Here is a 14998-nt window from a genome sequence, read left to right as displayed (position 1 = left end):
GACAGATGACACCCATCCACAGCACAGATACAAAATTCTGCTTGGAACTGAGGTCTGGTTTCCTCCTTTGGTCCAGTGCTTCACCTCCCTGTCTTGGCCTTAGCCCAAGTCCACCTGTTCAGCAATCTGCCTGGAGGCTGCCAGCCTCTGTCCCCTCGAAACTTTCAAACTCTTCTCTCAATTCCCAGCTCCCCTGGTCTCCTCTCTACTGAGCCATACTGTCCTCTCTCTAATTAAGTTGTTATTCTGAAACAATCACAAACACATGGCAAGGCTGAATGCTGAGTGTAAAATAGTCCTTTTTCTTGAACTATCTGAGAGCAAGTCACCAACCGATGTCCCGTCACCTGTGAATTCTTTAGTGTACATTTTCTACAGCTAAGGCCATACCAAGCCCCCATAAGGATGCCTTCGTCATCTGCTCAGGCCCTGCCTCCCCATTTGTGGTCCCGTCCTTGTAGGGGTGTCCTCCTCAACCTACATGGGATATGACCCCTCATCAGGCCACTCTGTGTTGTCTCTTAACCAAAGGAACCCTCTGGGTTGGCCATCCCTTCCTTCCTTCTTCCTGTGGGGATACACCAAGTTGGGGCCAAGAAGCCCAGTTCCATTGTTCACATGCTGTGTTAATGCCTCCCTGGGCCACAGTTTCCATCTTAGCAAAATGAGTAATTTGGATCAAATGATTTCTGGGGGTGCTTTCATACTAATAGCCATAGCAGACTTTCACTGATCACTTATAATGCCCAAGCACCTGGAAGTAAGTACTTTCAGGCGGTGTCTTAGTCAGTCCTCTCACAAATCCTCAATTGCCATCATCATCTCTATCTTACAGATGGAGAGACCAGGGTACAGAGCAGCTATCTGATTTACCCAAGATCAGCCAGCCGCTTTGGGAGATTCAGGAAGCTGGAGCAGGTGGTCTGGTTCTAAGTTTATACTTAGGCAAAGCCCTTGGAGAAGAGAGTAGATACCAGGCAGTCATAATTGATGCTGGAAAAAGAAGTCACCTTACTCTATGCCAGGCCCAGTGCCCAGCACATCACATACAAATATCCTTACATTGAATCATCAACAACTTTGAGAAACAGGTGCTATTAGTATGCTCATTTTCCAGATGAAAGACGGCTGCATGGAGAGATTAAGGATTTTCTAATCAGTGGCAGAGTCAGGATTTGAACCCAGGGCTGGCTGATGCCAAAGCTGTCCTGTCACCTGCTGGTAAACTGAGAAACAGGCTACACTTGAAGGTGGGCTGTGGAGGGTGCCTCTGGTGGGCAAATGGAGTTGGGTGAGGGGCGGCTCTGGGCCAGTGTGCCAGGAACCCCATTCTATTTAACATTCACAATAGCCCTGAGAGGCAGCTCTGATTCCAGCATGGATAAAGGCCCCAGGAGCTCTGAGGAGCACGCTGAGGCTGCAGGTGGCCAAGTGCAGGGTGTAGGATATGGCCAGAGCCTCGCGCTCCTGTGGTAGGGCAGGCGGCCAGCTGGAGAGCCTTCTGCGGGCATTAGTGCTCCTGGGGCTGGGCCTCCATCCCGTGGACAGCCGGGAGCTGCTGATGCTTGCCTGCTGCCCATTTATCAGGTTCTTTCTGAGGCACACCTCTCAGTATTCCGTGCCCACTTTGAGGTCCCCAGAACTAAAGCAGCTCATCAGTGGACAGGAGCAGGAAAGTCTCACACGTCACATCCAGATCCCTGGAGACAATTCGCCCAAACCATATGGAGGCCCCTCGCTACAAGGATGAGAAACTGAGGCTCACAAAGAGCCAAGGAACCACCCAAGACAAGAGCTTGTAATGACCAGTCTCCAGACTCCAGAGCCCAAGCCCTCGTCCCACATCTTCCAATTACAAATGAGGACACGGAGACCCGGAGAGGGAACATGAGCTGCTGGACTTCTCCAGCTCCTGGGCCCACAGCCCCTGACCCTGTAGGAGACCATGCTTCAAACCAGGCCCAGATGGAAAAGGTAAATGTTTCCGTGATCTTCAGATATGAAAATGCAGGGGCACCCTTGCTCTTCCCTGCTGCCAGACATGTGATCCGCCCAACAATCCACATCACTTTCCTTTCTGTTTTCGATTTTTCCTGCCTGTGGTTCAATACAGTTACAAAACTGGAGCAGAATTTTCTCTGCTGTCCAATGGGCTGTCCACGTAGGGTCCTCCCAAAGCTTTTAGCCATCAGCAAAGTCAGATTCATGCTGGTAGAGGGCAGAAGGGGTGGGGGACAGGAAGAGGAAGGGGAGGAAGCACCACTTCTGCGGGGTACTTCCTGTGTGAGGTGGGGCTGGAATCTACCGTGGCTCTGTCCAAAGCTCACAGCCTTCCTAGGCTTCCTAGACCACAGGCATTTTTCCATGTGCTCCCCTATTTCTTAGCAGGATGGTGTTGTGACCCCAGAAGTTCCATGGATAAACCAATTTATTAGTAGTCTTTTACTAAAGATGGTAGGGAAAACTAACATACTCTCTCTCTAATAAACCCACAACCAAGAGGAGTGTGAGAAAGGAGACAAGGAGACCAACAATAAAACTTTGGAATCTGGGGAGAGATGAATGAATGGAAAAGAAACCTGGCAAACCCAAGAAAATGGAGCCCTAAGTCAGCGTTAGGGAAATCTGAGAACCCATGTGTCCTACACCATGGGATCCCTCACTCACCTTGGAAGGGGGGATGGAGGGAAACCAGGATAAGGAGGATGGGTGAGTGGTCCTGTTAGAAGCAGTCAGGCTCCATCCCTGCCTCAGCTCCAGCAGCCTGGAGACTACCCTCCTGAGCCTGAGCAGGAGTACAGGGTTATTCTTTGCTAAGTGTGAAAGCCTGAGGGCCTTTGAGGTGGCATGCTGAGGGCAGGGCAAGGGTACCATAAGGAAACCCAGGAAGGAAGAGATAGCATGTGCGCCAGATGTGAGGCCTCTCCGTTGTAAGATGAAATGGAGGGTGGTATACAGAGATCACAGCCAAAGTGCAAAGCAATGGAAAATCTGCCAGAAAGGTGTGTGAATCAGAGAAACAAGCCAGGAGGGCCAACCTCTGAATCCCAGGAGCTCACGAGAGAGAGGAGAAAGAAAGATGGGGGAGAGGAAATCATCAAAGAAACAATTCAAGAAAACTTCTTCAAGCACAAGTCCCAGGTCACCAGATTCACCCCAAGATCCATTCCACAGTCTAGGGATGAAGAGAAGACCCCAAGACAGCCACAGAGGGTAAAACAGGACCCAGAATTGATCTGGAAGTTTCCTGGAGCCTTGCAGAGGGCAACAGAGCAACGTATATTCACACCTCTGAAGGAAAATGACTTATTTCCAGCCAAGAACTCTACATTTCAATCAATTGCACAAGAGCAGAAAGACATTTCCATCATTTACAGACCTAGTAATGTCAAGAAATTTAACTCCTCACTCACCCTCTCTGAAGAAGATCCTGTCAAATGAAAGACTTCTTAAACTCAGTACCTGTGTAACTTAGATAAAAATGAAAACTGAAAGAGGGAGTGTGTGTGAATGCCACCATCCTCCATGAGGCTGCTTCTCCCACCAGAGAGGCAGGGAGAAGATATCTTGCTCTTGGGAGCTCAGCCTGAGACCCCAGGACAGGAGCACTGGCTGGGACTTAGATGTTGTGCAGACCTGAAGGATGCTAAGCTCTGCAGTGGGTATGAGGCCACCGTGTGCTGCCCTGGACCAATCCAGGAATCACAAGGGCTGCCTGTAAGAGGACGATTCTCCTTGAAATTTTAACAGGATGTGGTGATGTCTCCCTGCGAGGCCACAGGGATTGCAGGGGCTCTGGCCCCAGCATGCTTGCACAGTCTGTCTGGCCATCAACCCATCTTGTCTTTTCCATTTCCCTTTTCACATTTTCTTTTTCTTTTTCCATCCATGGCTTGCCTTTCATAAGGACACAATCTGCCGTCTCTGAGGCCTGGCGTGAGTTCTCTGGGAGGGCCTTGGAGTACTCAGAGGAAGGAAGGTGGCCATCCAGCAGAGTCAATCTAACTAGACTGAAGACAGTTAGTTTAACTAGTTAGATTAACCTCCTGAGATCTTTACTTTGGAGATTGTCTTTTGGAGATAATCTTTACAAAGGAAGAACTTTTCCAAGAATTTATGTTGTTTCCTGTGGACAAAAATTTCCTCCTTGCTTTCAAAACAGCCATTCACTCATCTGTTGTTGGTGAAGACCTTGAGCCCACTGTTGGCCTGGGAGGTGAAGAGGCCTGGGCCAAGGCAGAGAGAAACCTTTTGTTTCCTACCCACGGAGTGCTGGTTCTGCTGGCATTGCCACCAGTGTCTTCCTTTTTGTCTGTCACTACCAGAGAGGTGGTCTGTCCTCACCATCACTGTGGACCAGCCCCCACACTTGCTCCTTGTCTCCCCAGCACCATCGCCTGCCTTTAGCTGTCAATCATTCCTAGCAGCATGCGCACGTTTGTGCACATACACATACATACTCATGCACACTCACACACACACACACAAAGATCTTTCAGTTCGAACACCCACATGCTCAGCCTCACACTCCCTCCAGGTACCACCTCTCCCATTTCTGCTGCTTCCTTTCATAGCCAGCCTCTGGGGACAGGGGTTTACACATACCACCTCCATTCTTCCTCTTGGCCAGTGCCATAGGGAGTTCTTCACCATGGAAACAGCCTCCATTGAGGTCACCACAGACGTTTGCCTGTCCCCACCATCCTGGGCCTCTCAGTAGCACGTAGCACAGTCGAGAGTCTCTTCCTTCTTGAATGCTCAGCACTCGGCTCTAGACTTGGCACCTCCCAGGGGCCTCCTGTCTCCCTACTATCCTTCAGTCTCTGTGCCGCTGCATCTCGTCCTGCCCTCTGAATGCTGTTGCCCCCGGACTCAGTCCCAGATGCCCTTTTTTTTTCTCCATCTTCCCACGTGATTCCATCTACTTCCAGAGCCCTAGACCACATCTGTGTATTGACAACTCTCAAGTGTGTATTTCCAGCCCTGAACTCTGAGTGTCTGCTCACGGGCGATTGCCAAGTGCCTCCCTGCTCCCCAGCCTGCTCCTCCTGCTCCTCTCCCACCCGCCTCCATCTGCCAGCAATTCCTCAAGCCAGAAGCCCGGCAGTCACTCTGATTCCCACCCTCACCCTCCTCAGGAGTCCTACAGCCCTGTCCCCTGAACATCTAACAATATTATCAATAATGGCTAATAATAATAATCTAATACTAATAGTCTCCCCTAGACTCTCATATCCTGCCCTCCCTTCTGCCCAATAACCCTATCCTCTTCCAAAAGTTCGGGTCCTACTTCCTAGGAGGGATGGAGTGACAGGATTTGGGGGCATCAGGAGAGAGAGGACAAACCCAGTGTGGCCCATGGAATGGGGGTTGGACAATTTTCTCCCCAGCCCCCTGGAGCCATGCTCAGAAGTATACATCTGTACCTCCAGGGAGAAGCCTGAAGATGATCAGAGATCAAGGCCCTGGGTCTCAGGAAGAAGGCAGGGCCCTGACCGCCAACAGCCTCGACTCTCCAGAGGGAAGAACACCCCGTCCATCCAGAGCAGGGAGCCCAGGACCAATCCTCTCTGGCCCCTAGAACACACAGGGCTCTACTCAGAGCAGGCCCTGGCCTGGGAGCTGGCAGCACAGGAGAAAGCAGCCCTTCGCATTTCCTTTTTACATCTAACACCTGTAGGACAGAGCAATCAGTAAGCAAGAGGCCATGGCTTCCACCCCCAGACACCTGCCTCTAGTGGAGGCCACCTGACTTCACCCTCCCCAGGCTGAGGCGACCTCAAGCTGATGCATGGGCCCTGCCTGGCTTGGTCTGGCCAACTGTGTCCTTGCTCCTTCCTGAGATCGGGAGCTGTCAGATCCCCAAAGCTGCTGAGTTCAGGGAACTTCCCTTCACCTGAGGCCTCAGAGAATCCTGACCATGCAGCAGAAGAGTCCTTCCTGCAATAAGCACTCTCCAGCACTGCCCAGCAGGATCCTCAGCACTGTGGATTCAGCCATGAACCAACGCAGTCCCTGCTTTCTCACAAAGCTCACAGTCTAGTGAAGGAGGCAGAAATACCCTTACAAATATATGGAGAAAAACAGAGAAGGGGAGGGGATAAGAAATGCCAAAGGAGGGTAGGAACTCGGGGTTGACTGAGGGAAGTGAGGGGCCCATGACACTCTGGAAAAAGTGCCCCAGGCAAAGGGCACAGTGAGTGCAAGGCCTGAGGCAGAAGCATGTCTCACAAAGAGCCCAGAGACCCTGGCTGGAGCACAGGGCAGGGCCAGAGCAGCAGGCAAGGTCAGGGAGGAGCTGGACCAGCACAGGCCATGTGAGGGTTTCAGAGGGTGCCGGGCAGAGCCACCTTTAACAGAATCACTGGCTGTGGGTAGAGACCACTGTTGGGAGAAAGGCAGAAGAGCAGGAGGGAACAGGACACCCTGATCAGCCAGAGACCAAACTGGAAGTGGCTTTCCCCAGAGTGGGGGGAAGTGGGCAGACTCTGGATCTGGGTTCAAGGACAAGTTGACAGAATTTCTAATGGACATGAAACAGTGATTTGGGGCCCAAGCATCTTGAAAAATGAAATCTGCTGAGCAGAATGCTCACCTTCTTTCTCTTTGTCAAAAGATGCCTCTTTCCCCCTTTGACCACTTGAAAGTCTTCAAAGAGACACTCAATAAGTGAGTGTTGCTTTCACCTAGTCTGTGCACCTATCGTATGCATTTCATATTCTACATCACCAAACTCCAGGGTCACAGCTGTTGTACCAGTTTGGGTTTTATTGTAGGTAACCTGACGGGCTTGTGCCTACCCCAAAGTCTCCAACTTATTCCTACTTATGTAATCCAAAGTGGGATCAATTCACTTCCCAATAAAAAAGGCAATATGTATCTCCCCAAACACATTCAACAGCCTTTTAACTCTGGCATTCCCAGTGAGAGGGGCCGAGGCACAAGGCATCTAGGCTGAGAGACAGGCATTTAGGCTGGTATGCTTCTGGATTCCAAAGGCTGAAGAGGAATGTTATTTATGAAAGATTATTAAGAAAGTAAATAATCTTTATTAAAATGATTCTCTACAAACTACTGTTTCATGAAGCACGCATGCACACACACACGTGCTTTTTAAGATATAGATACATCATAAAACAATGCGTGTTAAGAATACTGCATGACTCTCAAGGTTTGAAATAAAAATGAATGCAGCTACTAGAGATATAAATAAATGAGATGGACATATGTGTCTGTTAATAACGCAATCCCTGCAGATGGAACAATAACAAACTAAGTGGACTTTGACAATGACTTCTGCGATGAATGTTGGAGTCCAGAGTCACAGCTGTTCTGGAGCATCCATTGTGCTGGGGACTAAGGATGGGTTCACTCGATGTCCAGAGGGACTGTCGTGAGAATAGTGGGATATGACACGAAGCTCAGGGGAGGACTCTGGGAGGTATACAAATGGCAGTTCTAAGCATAGAGATGGGGGAAGATCATGTAGGGAGGGAGTTTGGAGGAAAGGGGAGCCCAGGGTTGAGCTCTGCAGGGCCCTGATGAGTATAGACCAGGAGATGATGGGACTTTCCAAAGCTGACGAGAAAGTGAAATCAGCCAAGGAAGAGGAAGATTAAGTGTCTAAAAGCAAGGTGGACCAAGTGCTACCAGGAGAAGGGAGGGGTCACTGTGCCCAGTGCTGCCACCAGGTCATGAAGGAACAGAATGAGTGATCACTGTCCTCTGCAAGGTGAAGGTCACTGTTGACCTTGAGAAGAGCACTTTGGAGGAGGAAGAGGCTTCGGGTCCACAGCAGTGGGATTGCATGGGGTGGGAGGACGGGTGGGGGAACCACACAGCCAGCTCCTTCTGGAGTTCTTTAAAGGGAATAGAAAGAGCGGGTGATCTAGGTCCTGCAGTCAGAGGAGTTTTTCAGGTGGAGACCTTAAGTTTGTGCTAATCTGCATGGAGCAAGGTCCTGGGGTGAGGAGCGAGGGCACCCAGCATCGACGCATTGGAGCACATCTGGCTCTTCCCCAAGTGCTGCAGCTGGGATCTGTGGCTGGCAGGGCCTGGCATGGATTTGTCCTCCTAAAGGCCTGATGTTGAGGGGAAGCCCTGGGTAACCCCACACCAAACCTCACTGGCCCAGCTGTGCCACTGCCCCATGTTCCAGCTCCAAGTTGAGGCTGGGCTGCCCATCTGAGCCCGAGCCATCTGCCCATGGCCAAATTGAATATCCCCACTTGGCTGGGCCTGGCCTCCCTGTCTCACCACTTGAGCTCACCCCCATCTTCAGACCTAGACCCCCACCCACAATGGGCTGGGATGGCCACTTTGGGTAGCTGGGGAGTTCCTGTGGGTTCCAGTGCTGCTGCTTCTACACCAGCCCACTGGGCTGAGTTCCCGGCAAGGGAACTTGAGTTAGGATAATATATCCATTTCCCTCAAGGAACAAAATAACTTTGTATGTGTGAAAACACTGCTTAACAGAAGAGCCCTTCTACATACCCAAGGCAGATGCACGGTGTGGGTGAGAGCTGACACATTTCTGACTGGTACTCCCAGAAGTCTGCAGGATAATGCAGGTTTTGTTCAGATATGGAGATGACAGGGAATGCAAAGAGAGGACCATGTGCCAGGAAGTCAGGGCCATAGGGAGGGGTCAACGTATACTGTGTGCCAAGCATTTCCCTAGGATCCAAGTTGAGAAGGGACTCGGGAGAGAAAGGATTTTAGCACCGGCTGTGATAGAAGTGACTCAGAGTACTGTGGAATGTGGAGAGGTCTGAGAGTTTCACTAGAGAAGGGGGCTAGTGCCAGCCTCTGAAAGCTGGGTGGATTTGGCAATGGGCAGGGCCCAACAGACAGCAGGAAATGGGAGGCCAGAGCAGTGGCAGAGGAAGGGAACAGACCATGCTGAGGGACTGACTACTACTTTATGTAGACCCCAGAATCTGGGAACTAATTGGGAAGGAGAGGAGAAGGTGTCCAAGATGACACTAAGGTTTAGAGGGTGAAGGGCTGGGCTTGTCATCTGGTGTCTGGATGTGGAAGGGGATGCTGTGGTGGGAAGTAGAGGGTTTGTTAGTCACATGCTGAGTTCAAGATGCTGTGGGTCTCCCAGGCAGAGAGGCATCCAAAGCAGAGGCCTGCATTCCAGGAGTGAGGTCCTCGGCACAGTGATGAGTTTTGGAGCCAAGGAAGTAAATGCCATCAGCAAGGGAGAACATTCAAGGCAAGAGGAATGAGCCACACTGGTCAGGAGCCTGGGCCACCACCACACAGACCCCTCACCTCTCCACCTGTCTGAATCTCACTACCCTTCCTGGGAGACCCTCTCCAGCTGGCTAGTCAAGTCCCCAGGGAAACTTTTCTGCTGTGTCCTGACTGGTCCCACTTGGGTCCTGTGATGCCACCTTTGTGGAGTCCCATGCACTTTGAGGACAGGATGACAGTTTGCTGCTGTTTGGGTCACTGTATCTTCTGGCCCAGAGCACCACAGAGCACTGATTAAATAGATGCTCCATGATGAACTGACTATTGATCAACTGCTGGACTGGAGATGAAGGAAAAGAGTTAGGAGCTCTATTTCACCAGGTGACACCCTCTGACTTGTCATGATGTGACAAGAAGGCCCTTGTCAGATCCCAAGCAGATGCTGGTGCCATGCTCTTGGACAACCAGAACCATGGCTCAATAAAACTCTACTTTTGCCATGCACAGTGGCCCATGCCTATAATCCCAGCGGTTTGGGAGGCTGAGGCAGGAGGATCGTGAGTTCAAAGCCAGCCTCAGCAAAAGCGAGGTGCTAAGCAACTCAGTGAGACCCTGACTCCAAATAAAATACAAAATAAGGCTGGGGATGTGGCTCGGTGGTTGAGTTGCCCCTGAGTTCAATCCCTGGTACCCCAACCAAACCAAAACAACAAAACAAAGCTCTACTTTTAACAAATAACTCCTCTCAGAAAATACACTTAGACACCCACCTAGTGCCATGTCTGCCTGGACCACGGGAGGCCTGGAATTCTCCCTAGCAGAGCACTCTGCCCCCAAGTGCCCCATGAACCCTTCCCAATAAAGAGTGGCTTCTGAACACAAATATTTTCCCAAAGAGAAAACCAGGGCCAGGACAGAAGTGTAGAGACAGGGCACAATTCAAAGCAGTAGATCATCACTAAGAAATCAGAACAAAGTAAGGTGGATGGGTCTGGCTTATTGACTCACCATCATGACCAGACTTCTCTGCCTCCATGTGGACACAGCTCAAAAAGCTACGCTAAGTGAAACAGACAGGCTGCAGACACATGTGAAACAGGCGGAGTCACTGTCAGGGTTACCTACCAGTGATTTCAGGCCCTTCCAAGGACAAGTGTAGTCATGCTTCTGACTCTCAAGAATGGAGATGAGGCCATGAGATTCGCTCTGGCCAACGGACCTGGGCAGAAGCCCCTGGGCAGAAGCTCTAGGAGCCAGGCACAGTACACTGCTCTTCCCTTCTTATTCTCTTGGGCTCCACTGGCCCTAATCCCCTGTGGACCCAGTGAACAAGCCCCACTGCAGACTCTGCTCCATGAACCGGAGAGAAAAATAGGTGCTTGTTGTGTTAAAGGAAAGAAAGAAAAAGAAGTAGGAGGAACTGAGTCTAGGGCAAAACCCCAGGGTGGCTGGAGAAGGATGCATTCAGCTTTCTGGGGTAGGGGTAGCCTTGGTGTCTTGGGAGGGACATGGTCACGTGATTGGCTGAATGGATGAGGTGTCACAGGTGCCCCCAGGTAACAACCCAAAGCACCTTCCCCTTCTCCCAGACTTTTGTAACTACTCCTGGGGGTGGTGACAACTGCCTAAGGAGAACCAGGAAGGAAGAGGATCGCCAGAAGTGAGGGTGGGACTCAGGGGACAGCAGGGACTCAGGTGGGACAGCCTGGCTCGGAAGAGAGAAGGATTTGATGGGAGACACCACATAAACCCATGTGCCCAGATCAGCCGTGACAAGTTGGAGGAGGGGGGTTGAGAGTTCCCACAGTAGAGTGAGGTCGCCCTGGACGGAGATGAAGAGTGCCATACGCTGTAGTGAAGCACACCCACGTGCCCCTCCTGCGCTCCTGTGAATGGTACCCTCTCCCACTGGCCCCAAGGGTCCTATGGCAGGTACCACAGGTATGTTATTGTCCTCTTCACAGATAAGGTCACTGGGAATTGGAGAGGTGGGGAGAGGGATGGTCTAAGGCTAGACAGAGGCAGGTGGGACCGCTGTTCAGGGGCAGGGGTGACAAACCTCAAAAGACAGGGAGATTCTGGAACAGCAGGTGGGGTGAAGTGTCAACCTACATGGGACATGAAGGAGGAGGGGAACATTGCCTGGGCTGCAAGAAGAGAAGGGACTTGGGGATGACTTTCAGCCAAAGACAGTGATGTCCAGGAGGTAGCTGGACAGGGAGAGGCTCCCAACAGCTGCCTGTCCAGAGGCTGGGCCTTCTCCAGGGATACAGGAAGCAGGGGGTGGCTCGGTGACCCAGGACTCAGGTCTGGAGGTGCCTGCCTCTTAGTACATACAGAATACCTTGAAGAAGCAGGATCCCTGTCCACCAGCAAACACTACACTGCCCCCCAGAGCCCCAGAGACAGTCCTTCAACCAGGAGGGAAGAGGGCATGTTCCTAGGTTCAGGACCAGATGCATAAATCAATCCTGGGATCCTGTCCCGGTGCCCTTGGGAGGACCCAGTGTATGAGAACACAGAGACACACGAGGGCGCTCTAACCAAACGGCAGGAGCAGAAAACAGTTGTCCCCAGTCGGAAGGGTCAGCACTGGGAAACACCCAGTGTTCCTGGATGGAGCCACTCCTGGCTTGGGGACAGCATGCTGCGGGCATGTGTGTCATCTCTGCCCCCTGCCCCACTGCTCTGGTAACCAATCATCAGTCCCAAGGACCCCTCAGACCACAAGAAGATGCCTATGTGTGGCCTTGGGGAGGGTGGCAGTCTCTGTGCTCCTCTCCACCAACCTTCTAGGGGACTCCTGTGCCCCTGACTTTGACCTGGTGAGTTAGGCACTTGCAGGTGCTGGAGAGTCAGAGCCAGTGACAGTCCTGTTGGCCAAGGCCTGAGGACCAACCCCTTGGGAGGCCAGTTTTCCTCCTCACTGTTGTCCCTCAGGACTGTGTAGGGCTGGGGGCCAACCTGATCACACCAGGGACACAGACACAGGACCCCGAGACAGACACCACGGCACCTGCTCACAGACACCCACATCCGGGGGAGCAGACACGTGGCCACATAGAACACAGCCAGCACAAAACACTTGCACAGAGCACGTCTGAAGCAAGGCTCCCTTGTAGAGCCCAGAAGGTCCCCACAGTGGTGAATTCTGAAATGTGTAGAGCAGCAGGCTTCAAAGCCATGCACCAAAAGCCAATGACCAGAGATGACTTTCAAAACTCTCCAAACCAGAGCCCCAGGCCCTGGCAGTCAGAACGGGAGTGGGAGTAAAAGGCCAGTGGGTGCAACAGCTCTCCGCCCTGCAGTTGGCCTTGTGTGCAGAGTCCAAATGCCCAGGGGGCAACTGGGCATGCCAGGGGGGTGGCCTGGGCAGGATGCAGGTGACTTTTGGGGAACACACTGAAAGGGATGTGTAGCTGAGATGGGAGCTGGGAGGCTCACTATCACCCCCGTGCAGGGGCTAGAAACGCGTCCAGGAGCTGAGGAAATATCAGGGCTGGAGAAAGACCCAGACCAGACCCCTCCAGATCCTCAGCAAACACCCAGCGTGGCTTGTGCCCACCAAGGCGCCCCCTGGTGTTCTCAGAGGCGAACTGCAAGTTCCGTGACGGTGGCACCTGCACAAAGTCAGCGCAGGTATCTCAGGGCTCCTGTGGGCACCGCCCTTGAGTGAAACGCCTGCTGCCTCCACCGCACCGGGGGCGCAGGCTCTTACTCCGCAGGGAGCAGGCTGCAAACCGAGCGTGAGTCTTACCCTCCTTCGAAGATTTTGATCCTTGCCGGCTCCCCTCTCTTGGGGGCGGGAGCGTCCTCCTCCGGCTTCCCTCGCTTCTCCTCCTCCATCTCCACTCTAGCTAGCTCTTTCTGGCCTTCCGGGGAAGCCAGCGACGGGAGGTGCACCTGGCCCACCGCAGGGTGACAAAATCAGAGCTGGTTAAATTTTCCTTCTCAGTTGGGAGTGTCCTAATCCCTTGCGTGGCACCGACCCACACGCAGGTGGACTCCCCTAACTGCTCCTCCCCTCAGACGTGTGTTGTCAGCCCCATGCGACAGAATGAAGGCACCCACCCCAGAGAGGCCAGGTCTCCCACGCTGGGGCTCTGATTGGCCTTTCTGGTTAACCATCCCACAGAGCTGGGTTGCTTTGTGTCTCCTGTACTAGTTTGGGAGCTCCTGGGGACAGGTCCTTATCTTGTTCTCCTCGATCATCTCAGCACCCAAACCAGGGTTGGCCTCAGAGGAGATGCTTAAAGAATGTTGAACAAATAAATGAAGCCTCCAATCTACCCCGGGAGATTAACTGCTGCAGTTCTCACCAATAGATCAGAAAGCCAAGGTTATACAGCTAGTTAAAGGCAGAGCTGGGAGTAGAGCACACATCTCCTGATTCTAGGACCCGTCCTCCAAAGCTAGTGCTGGGAGCCAGGTGACACTGATCAGCAGACCCCCCCCCCCCCAAGCCAGGCCTGAGAGGCTGAGCAGGCTCTGGGCTGTTGGTCTAAGGGAATCCATTCTCTTTGCAGAGTTATGGGCCTCAATGAGACCTAGTTCAATGTGGAGGCTGGCATTGACCTCGGGCTTCCCAACATCTTCCATTATTTCAAGAACATGTTCTCTCTACCTGCCAGGGATGACAGGGAGTGGGTACCCCCTTGTGTAGGGAGCAACAATGTAGTATTGGGGGTGAGGGCTGGTAGAACTGTGGAAAAAGGCACCCAGCTGGGAACCAGGGATCTGAATTCCAGTACCAGATAGGCCATCACATGCTGAGTTACTCCAGGGTGGATTTGCTTCACTTCTCCGGGCCTCAGAGTCTGGGGAAGGGGGAAGTTGTATCATCCTAAAGATACATTCTAGCACTGACTAATATAATCTAGTGACCCCATATAATCTTTTCAGATTGGGAGGTGATGTCTGGATTAAGCTAGAGGAGGTTGGTTTGGGTGGCAACCTGAGCAGGGAATCAGGAATTCCTTTTAACTTTCAATGATAATGAGTAAGTACAGTCAGAAACATTTACTGAGTGTCAATGTGCTAAGCACTGTTGTATACACACTTTGCGTATTTTAACTCATTTAATTATCTCCACAGTTCTATGAGCTAATGATACTATTATCCATATTTTACAGATGAAGAAACCAAAGCACGGAGAGATTAAGTAACCCAGCCAAGGTCACACAACTAGTAGATGGGGTAGTAGGCTTCAACTCTGGGCAATGTGGCACCTGCATCATTGTTCTTAACTTTCTTGTGATAGTGTTGTGGTTGTAAAAATGACCCCAAAGGAGAAAAAAAAGGAGAGAGAAACCTAAGGGAAGGGATGTCACTAAAAAGTGGAAGCTTGAGTTTCTTTGGGGCTTACAAACAGAAAAAAAATTTGTATGATCAAACTCAAATGTGATACAGTACCCTAGATCCACAAGAAAATGGTTAGGAAAAATTTCAAAATGCCAGGCATGGTGATGCACATGTAATATCAGCAGCTTGGGAGGCTGAGGCTTAGCAATTTAGAAAGGTGCTTAGCAACTCAGTGAGACCCTGTCTCTAATAAAATATAATAAAAAGGTCTGGGATATGGCCCAGTGGTTAGGCACCCCTGGGTTCAATCCCCAGTACCAAAAAAAAAAAAAAAAAGCTTCAAAATGCTATGACAAACTAAAGGACGTTTTCAGAACTACTAACAGAGAGTGGAAGCCACAAGATGGCAACTGTCAGCCTGGTGGAATAAAGGACTTCCCAAAGATGAATTGGGTTGTCCTATGAGGTGGTGAGTTCCCCATCACTGGAGCTATAC

At 51.5% G+C, this 14998-nt stretch overlaps 1 protein-coding gene across 2 annotated transcripts in view; it reads right to left on the bottom strand.

The window, feature by feature from the left end:
* The window catches only part of HIVEP3 (HIVEP zinc finger 3), a 464171-nt gene that overhangs the window by 37045 nt on the left and 412128 nt on the right, over positions 1–14998 (bottom strand). For both annotated transcript variants that reach the window (XM_081305082.1, XM_081305083.1), the window contains one exon: positions 12959–13104. In XM_081305082.1, coding sequence (XP_081161208.1) covers positions 12959–13104 — 146 coding nt within the window. The remainder of the gene's footprint in view (positions 1–12958; positions 13105–14998) is intronic.

Source organism: Spermophilus citellus, assembly GCF_964194105.1.
Source record: "Spermophilus citellus genome assembly, chromosome: 9".
Taxonomy (NCBI): domain Eukaryota; kingdom Metazoa; phylum Chordata; class Mammalia; order Rodentia; family Sciuridae; genus Spermophilus; species Spermophilus citellus.
Note: the sequence above shows the minus strand (reverse complement) of the source record. Positions and strands in the feature narration are given on the sequence as shown.